Below are 8,823 nucleotides of genomic sequence, written 5' to 3'. Positions count from 1 at the left end.
ATGGGCTAGGGGGCGGGGCTCGGCGACGCCCACTGGCGGCCAGAGCTGCCCACGGGAAGACCCGCCTCTCCCCTACAGGATTGGGTCTCCGGAACACAGGCACTCGTTCATTAGCTGCTTGACCAATCAATCACTCGCAGTGCCTCCCGGGAGTCGTAGTCCAGTGGTTCGTCTGGGAGCGTGCGCAAGGTGCTACCTGAGGGAATTTGGGGAGCAGCAAGGGCGGGGCTCAAGCAAGTCCTCCGTGTGAAGGGCTCCGTACCAGGCCTCACATTGGTCGGGAGGCCCTCATAGGACCCGTCTGTGGGGTGGTTGGAGCTGGACCCCGGTGTTGAACCTTCTGAACTAGCTCTCTACTGCAGGACCTTGACTTTCTCTGTCCTTACCTCTAGGGTTTTCCCGCCTCTATATAGTCTAACCCTTGCACTGTCTCAGCGAATGCTAATGAGTAGAAAACAAAGGAGTCTGCCCACCACAGGAACCATCTTCAGAGTCTGGCTGACAACCTGGTGGTACTATCTATGATGTGCAAGGGCGTGGGGTCAATCCCTGTCTCCACAATCAGTGAGTCAATAATTTAGTGATGAACAGAACATAAGGGGGTCAATGGAAGCCATTAAATGTGGAGAGCATCTATTATACTTTCTTGAGTTCCACAAGGTACAAAATGAGAGAGAGTGTAAGGCAACTACAATTTAATTCTGTTATTGACGATTGACGTTAACTTTTTTCACACACTTCTTTGTATGCTAAAAGACATTAGTCCTTCTTGCCACATAGCAAGAACTTATCCTTTCCAAAATGCGTGTCTTCTCTGATTTTTGCCTGTCTTCTAGCTCCCTTTAATTTTAAATTTATCTTTATGTGTGTGGGTAAGTTTGCCAGTGAGTATGTCTGCGCACCGAGTGCATACCTGGTGCCCGTGAAAGCCAGAGAGAATGTTGGAATCCTCTGCCACTGGAGTACCGAGAGATGTGAGCTGTGGTGTGGGTGCTGGGACTCAAACCCAGGCCCTCTGGGAGGGCAGCCACTGCTCTTAACAGCTGAGCCATCTTTCCAGCTTCTTTTATTTTTACTCAAGTCTTTTATTTATTTATTTTTTTTAATAGAAACTTTTCGTTGTTCTTTTAAGACAAAGTCTCACAATGTAGCCCAGCTTATGACTGTTTGCTTTCAGGCATGCCTAGGTCTCTATCTGCGACAGGGTGTGCCCTTTACCCTGAATTCCCTAGCCCAGGGGCAGGGCTTCCCCTCTCCCAGAGGCTCTTCCCTATATTATCCAGACATTTTCATTCCCTCTTCTCCCCGCTGCTTCCAATGAACCTACGTTTATTTATATATAACTTTGTCTTACCATAAGCTCATTCTGTTATTTCAATCATCTGGTGTGCTTCTCTCTCTCCCCCTCCCCCTGCATGGAAGCCAAGAGCAGCTTCCAATATGCATTTATTTATATATAACTTCGCCTTGCCATTAGTTCATTCCATTATTCCAATCAATAATCCTCCCGTCTCAGTTTCCCCAGTGCTGGGATAACAGGCATGTGCAAGGATGTTCTAGAAAAGTTTTTGATTATTATTTTTTTCTTGAGGCTGGGAAATAGCTCAGTTGATACAGTGTTTGCCACATAAGCATGAAGACACATGTGAAAAATCTGGAGCTCTTGTAATCCCAATTCTGGGGAGGTAGAAGGAGGGCAGGTGGACATTGGAACTCCCTGGCCAGATATCCTAGTCTAGATGCTAATTTCCAGGCCAATGAGAGACCCTGCCTCAAAATAACAAGGTGGACAAAACAACAACAAAACCCAAAATAACAACTACTAAACGACAAGAGGTCTGGAGAGACGGTGAGCAGTTAGGAGCACTTGCTCTTCTAGAGAATTTGAGCTCTATTTCTAGCACTGTGTCAGGCAGCTCATAACTATGTATAACTTTAAATTCAGGGGATCCAACACCTCTGGCCTCCGCTGGCACCTGCATTTACATGCATATCTCCACATGAAGCCACATAAACCTACATATAATTAAAAATAATAAACAGGTCTTTAAAAAGTTTAAAATGCAACATAGTGGCACATGTCTTTAATCCCAGCACTCAGGAAGCAGAGGCAGGCTGATCTCTGTGAGTCTGAGGCCAGCCTGGTCTACAGAACAGCCAAATCTACCTAGTGAGACTCTGTCTTAAAAAAAAAAAAAAAAAAAAAAAAAAAAAGTTTTAAAAGCAAGTAACAAACAAAAACCTAATCAAGATGTCTGCTCAGAGAATTTTAAAAACAATTCCTGACCTTTTCCCTCAGCACCAGGGGGAGGGACAGGGGGAGGGGAATGGCACAAGGTGAGCAGCTCCTGAGGAAATGACCTCCATGGGTGACCTTTAGCCTACAAAAGCATGCACCAATGCACAGATACATATAGAAAAAAATTAGGTAAAAATTCACATAACATCAAATTAACCAATATAGAGTGAGCAATTACAGTGTTATTTACAATGTTGTATAACAACCACTCTATCTGTTTTGTAAGACATTCTCATTACCCTAAAAGAAAACCTTGTGCCTGTGGCTGGTTCCTATTCTGTCTGAATTTACCTGAATTTACCATACAATATTGTATTGTATGGCTAGTACAAAGTCCCATGTTTCTATACCTTTATACCTTTTTCCAGGAAACAATTTGACTGGATATATTTCCAGACAGCCTTAAGATCTTATCTGACTTATCTACTTAATCGAAAATGGCCCCCATCACTTGCTAAGTGAAGCCTAAATTCAGATGTAGCAGAATAAGAGTCGATTTTTTACTTCTCATTTTGCAGAAAAATCAACTCCAAATGGACCAAAGACCTTAACATAAGAACTGGAACTAAAAATGCTAGAGGGGGGAAAAAAGGAAAACATCCCAAGATATAAGCAACACTTTCTGAGAACACTCCTGTTGCTCAGGAAACCCGTTATTTAATAACTTATATGTTTTTATTTTATGTTCATTGGTGTTTTGCCTGCGTGTATGTCTGTGGGTGTCAGATCCCGGAGTTATAGTTACAGTTGTGAACTGCCATATGAGTGCTGGGAATTGAACCTGGGTCCTCTGGAAGAGCAGTCAGTGCTCTTAACCACCGAGCCATCTCTCCAGCCCTCCAGAAAATACATTATTGACAACTGGGACCTCATGAAATTAAAAGGTGAGACAGCTGCCAATCAAACAGCTACCTCTTCCAGCTGTCAACACGACAGCCACAACTGTCTTGACAGCCACACCTTACAGTTCCTTGGAAACCTCTGATCCTGTCATGGATAGTCCACGGAACCTTCCTTTGAGGTTCAGGTGCCCAGAGAAAACTTCATTACAGCCTAGAAATCACCCAGGTGTCACCACCACAGACAGCGACAGCGGCAGCTTGGTTCTGGGGGGACCCTGCTTTAGTCGGGGCTGCTCCAGAGGCCCTGTGGCCCTGAAAGGTACTCCTTCCAAGTGGGGACCGCTGACATTCCTAGGCAGAGCCATCTAAAAGTTGCCTAAAGTAGGCTGCCCCGCCCTCTGTGAAATGGTGGTGTGGGAGTTTACAAGCTCTTCAGGGACTGCTGGAATAATGTTTACAACCCCACCAGCTCACCCCCACCTGGCAGCTGCGGGGTGCTGTTTCCAGCAGCAACCACTGAGGCTGTGTTAGAGGGGTCTGGCAGCTGCCGTACACTCTAGTCCTCAAGACACCCACAAAGTTACTTACTTATTTATTTCTATTTGTTTATTGCCGTTCTAGAGACTGATCCAAAAACCTCAGGCATTCCAGAAAAGTGTTCTGTTATACCACTGAGCTGTAGCCCCCAGCTTTAACCATTTTTTAATAACTTTTTTTTTCTTGAGAATTTTTTTTTAATTTAATTAATTACTTTTTATGTGTTCACGTGTTTGTCTGCATTTTATGTCTGTGCACCACATGCATGCCTGGTACCTTTGGAGACAAGAAAGAAGGCATTGAGTCCCCTGGGACTGAAGTTAAAGACAGTTGTGGGTGCTAGGAATCAAACCAGGTCCTCTGGAGGAGAAGCAGCTTCTTCTTCTGCTTCTCCTTCTTCTTCTCCTCCTCCTCCTCCTCCTTTTTCTTCTTCTCCTCCTCCTCCTTTTTCTTCTTCTTCTCCTCCTTCTCCTTCTCTTCCTCCTTCTTATCCTCCTTCTTTTTCTTCTTCTTCTCCTCCTTCTTCCTGGCTTTTTAAAGACAGGGTTTCTCTGTGTAGCCTTGGCTGTCCTGGACTCACTTTGTAGACCAGGCTGGCCTCGAACTCACAGAGATCCACCTGCCTCTGCCTCCCATAGTGCTGAGATTTCAGCGCTTGACTAAGAGAAGCTTCTTAACTTTCCAGCCTCATTGTTGATAATTTCATACTGTGGACAATGAAACATGACCATATTCATCCCTCAATAATTTTTAAAGGGAGAAGAACAACTTGGCTATAGAGCACACCACTAATCCATGCACTTTGAAGGATGAGGCAGGAGGATTGCCATGAGCATAAGGCCAGCCTGATCTACAGTGCTGACCCCATCTTAAAACAACAAAATAGGACAAAATTGTTAAGGATACTTTTGCCATAGAGACCCATGATGCCCTTCACTTTCCAGCTCTAACCAGTTACCTTTTCTCCCCCTTCCCCACCCTCATCCCTCCAGTAAGCAGAATTTACAGAGCCGTGGCACGAATCGAGTAATGGTGGCACCTAGGCTTCCAAGTAGCCCTGTGGCAGCGATTGTTGCCTGAGATTTTATGGGGTTGTTCTTTGGACTGATTCTCAGAGCTCTTTGCATAACTTAGTCTCAAGACACACCTGGCAACCCAGGAAGTCTCCTTTGGCTGAGAATTGCTTAAGGTGACTTAGTTCTTTCAAGACTGTCTGATCCCTAGATCAGATAAGAAGTTTTGGTGTTTGGCCTCCCCACCCCCCAAGGGAGGAGCAGTCCTGCTAGGCCACAGAGGAGGACTTTGCGGCCAGTCCTGATGATACCTGATAAAACAGGGTCAGATGAAAGGGGAGGAGGTCCTCCCCAATCAGTGGACTTGGAAAGGGGCATGGAGGAGATGAGGGAGGGAGGGTGGGAATGGGAGGGAATGAGGGAGCCGGGTACAGCTGGGATACAGAGTTAATAAAATATAACTAATAATAAAATAAAATTAAATTAAATAAAAAAAAAGTTGTGTGCAGAAATTGGCTTGCTAAAGGTGTCTTTTGTGTAACATTAAGAAGCCTCTGCTTTTGAGGCTCAGTCCCTGAGAGGCTGATCCCACTGCTGCTCGAGAATGCTAAATTCATTCTACAGTGGCTCTTTCCCACTAGCCCAGAACACCGACACGCCTTGTCTTTCCACTCCCCTAACTCATAGTTTTAAGGTGCCCCAGAAGGAAGCTCTGCAGAACTCTGAAATGTTTAAAGAATGATTCCATTTTCTCCCTATAGTTCTTGTAGTTCTTTCGAAACTCAAATGAGCTGACCAGAGGACATGACTGCCTGTCTCCTTGGAGTTACTACTCCCATGAGTCAGCTGTGTTATTTAGCATATGACTGAGGCAAATGGCATGGATGAGGAGCTGGGAGGTAACAAGGTAGATTAGGGGGTTAATATCTGCCCAGCCCCAGGTAAAATAAGGCTTACCTAAAATCTATCAGGTGTCTGTGTCTTTTTTTTTTTTATGTGGTAGTGGGTTAATAATAACTGCCATAATAACTATAGGCTTTTAATAATAAACATTATTAGCAATTTGTATTTTCCACAACAGAATATTGCTATGGACAGAACTGGAAAGTCAGGTTGTGGCTTTGGTCTTAGGTAGAGAAACAAATATAGGACAGGATAATATTATTAAATTATTTTTTAGGGGAAGTAGTAGAAGGGAAAATCTATCATTGTTCCATTCTATCGAAGGGACAGAAACCCAAACCAGCAAACATGAAAATGATCTGTATGGAAAGTTTAGATTTTTACCACAAAAAAAGGAGATTGATAACACTCAATATAATTATAATTTCATTAACTAAGCACTTACCGAATACATTCAGAAACAAAGCTGAAGATCCTTTGAAAGTACCTCTGAAACCTATTAATCTTTTTTTTCTGATAATGTAGATGCTAAACAATTGTTCCATATTAGCCTGGCTTCTGCCTGGGAAAGGGATGTGTGAACTGTTATGGCAGATGAGCTTCCTTTTAGCCATTCTAGAAATGGGTAGAGTCGTATAGCTGTGATTCCAACACACAGTTTCTCGAGATCAGTTTTGTCCTAAATCAGTTGTTGGCTTCCTGCAGCATCGATGCTTGAAGACTGAAGCTTGAGGCAGAGGGCATGCTTAGGGAATGGACGACCCTGGGGCTCCTGACTTGCTTAAGGGATCCTAGCATATTCCACAGTCCACTGCGCAGACTGGTAGCAGACCTGATGGATGGCTCGGGATGTTAGCGGGAATGATTTAAATAAAGCCAGATGGAGGCATTTGGGGCTAGCATTGAAAGGCAAATTGTCTTGCCTAACTTTTCTCATTAATTATTTATTACATTAGGTAGAAGGCCAATTTAGATGTGGATTTACAGAGAAGGGTAATCCAGCGACGGTGTGGGAAGCATGACTAGTTGGCCTGCCGCATTGAGCAGACACAGAGAACTGAACCGAGATGATGGATGGCTACGATATAAAGATGGATTCCATTTTCATCTGCAGTCAATAATGCATGGCCTGAACTCATGAAATTATACAAGAAACTTCATGTCCTTTAGAAAGTAAAAAAATTCAGCAGAAATACGTTCTATAATAAATAACGTAGACACCAGAGGTAGAGACAGTGAGATAGATCTGTGTTAGTTCAATAGCTTCTGGATCTGAACGATACACATCTGCCCTGCTGACTGTAGCTCACGGTAGTATTTCTTGTAAATAAACACAGAATGTCTCAAACAATACTAGCCATCTTCCGAAAGTGTAGTATTGTCAAGAACATGCCTTGGCTTTGCTGACTATAGACCTCATAAGAAAGGAACCAGGGCAAAGAGGGAGTTAGCAACGAAGAAGAGGAGATTGCTCGTTCTTCAGCTGGCTTCTCTTCCTTTCCCCAGCAATCTTCCCAGCGCCCCCTTCACTTCTTTGTTCCTTAGAGTATAGATGAGAGGATTCACCATGGGTGTGACCACAGAGTAGAAGAGAGAAATGAATTTTCCTTGGTCCTGATTACTGCTCTTAGCTGGCAGCAGATAGCCATAGATAGCCGAGCCATAGAAGAGGAACACCACCACCAAATGGGAGAGGCATGTATTGAAGGCCTTCCGGCGTCCCTCCACGGAGCGGATTTTCATCACTGCCTGAGCAATGAAGCAGTAGGAGATCAGGATAATGCTCAGTGGGACGGCAGTGAAGAAGGTGCAGACGCCATTGAGCACAGCCTCATTGAGACTCGTGTCCCCACAGGCCAATTTAATCATGGCGGGCACCTCACACAAGAAGTTGTCCACCTTCCGGTGTCCACAAAATGGGAGCTGCAGAGTGAATGTTGACTGGATCATGGAGTTGCCTAGGCCGCCCAGCCAGCTGATAGCGGCCAGCAGCCAGCAGAGCCGAGGATTCATGATGCTCATGTAGTGCAGGGGCCGGCAAACTGCCACGTAGCGGTCAAAGGCCATCACCACGAGCAGTATGCACTCGGTAGCCCCCAGCCAAAGGAAAACGTACAGCTGAGTTACACACCCACCATAGCTGATCGTCTTGTCTGGCCCCCATAAGTTTTTCAGCATTTGGGGGACTGAACTGGTAGTAAAGGCAAGGTCCAGGGAAGAGAGGTTGCTGAGGAAGAAGTACATGGGTGTGTGGAGCCGCGCATCGAGGCGGGAAAGCAGGATGATGGTTGAGTTCCCGGCCACGGTCAACAGGTAGGAGGAGAGGATGACTACGAAGAAGATGGTCTCCAGCTGGGGATGGTCAGATATGCCCATCAGAATGAAGCTCCCAGAAGAGCTGTTGCTGTCTGCTTCCATTGCCGGTTGCCTCGGTCCCTGGAAGCCTGCTCTGGAAAACTCCTGGGGGAAAAGCAAGGGAAGAGGCAGCTACTGCTAAATCTGCATCCAGAATGTTCTTCAGCCTCCACGGTTCAGTACCAATCCAGCTTTTCTGGGCACAAGCTTTTATGCAATCCTTGGTTGTCAGCTGAGCTGGGATGTCAAAGGGAACCTAGCACAGAGATGGAGGGAATGTTTTCGTGAAGACAGCCAACTCTTCAGTCTGAGGCTACAATGTGACAGGACAGAGGGGAGCTGGCAAGTTAGAATTAGATAGGGGCATTCTGAAAACAGACTTCCGCACCTAAGGTTTTCTGTGCTCTGAGCACACACACACTGAATTTGGAAAGTCTTCCCTGGAAGTTATCGGTAACTCTCTTTCTCGGGCTGGAGCGATGGCTCGGCAGTTAAGAGGACCTGAGGTTGGTTCTCAGTGTCACCATCTTTCCACAGTCGATAAGCCCAGCTTTGGGGGATCTGACACCCTCTCCTGGCAGGGGTACATATGTGAACATAGCACCCCCAGCACCTGCGTACATAATTTAAAATAAAGCCCTGCCCCTTTTTCAGACAGAGTCTTGTTACACAGCCCTAACCAGACTGGAAGTCGCTGTGTAGACCAGGCTAGCCTTAGCTCACGGAGATCCCACCTGCCCTGTTTTCTGAGATTAAAAGCATGTGCCACCACGACCATCAAAAAATAAAGTCTTTAAAGGAGTTTCTTTTCTCTCTCTTTGACAGTCCTCTCTTCTCAAATTAAAGCTCCTGGTCTGGGAAGATTATCATGTGC

General features: G+C 45.3%; 1 protein-coding gene across 1 annotated transcript; it reads right to left on the bottom strand.

Annotated features, from left to right (window-relative positions):
* Positions 1 to 5,812: 5,812 nt before the first annotated feature.
* On the bottom strand, positions 5,813 to 8,175 carry LOC110545964 (olfactory receptor 2C1). Its single transcript, XM_021632455.2, has one exon. The coding sequence runs from the start codon at positions 8,010 to 8,012 to the stop codon at positions 7,074 to 7,076; it is 939 nt and encodes a 312-aa protein (XP_021488130.1). The 5' UTR covers positions 8,013 to 8,175; the 3' UTR covers positions 5,813 to 7,073.
* Positions 8,176 to 8,823: the final 648 nt, after the last annotated feature.

Source organism: Meriones unguiculatus, chromosome 11 (assembly GCF_030254825.1).
Source record: "Meriones unguiculatus strain TT.TT164.6M chromosome 11, Bangor_MerUng_6.1, whole genome shotgun sequence".
NCBI classification, from domain to species: Eukaryota; Metazoa; Chordata; class Mammalia; order Rodentia; family Muridae; genus Meriones; species Meriones unguiculatus.
This window is presented reverse-complemented; position numbering and strand designations above follow the sequence as displayed.

Bases quoted from the DNA above. Each gene is read 5' to 3' on its own strand.
- LOC110545964 (XM_021632455.2), bottom strand. From the start codon at position 8,012: ATGGAAGCAGACAGCAACAGCTCTTCTGGGAGCTTCATTCTGATGGGC.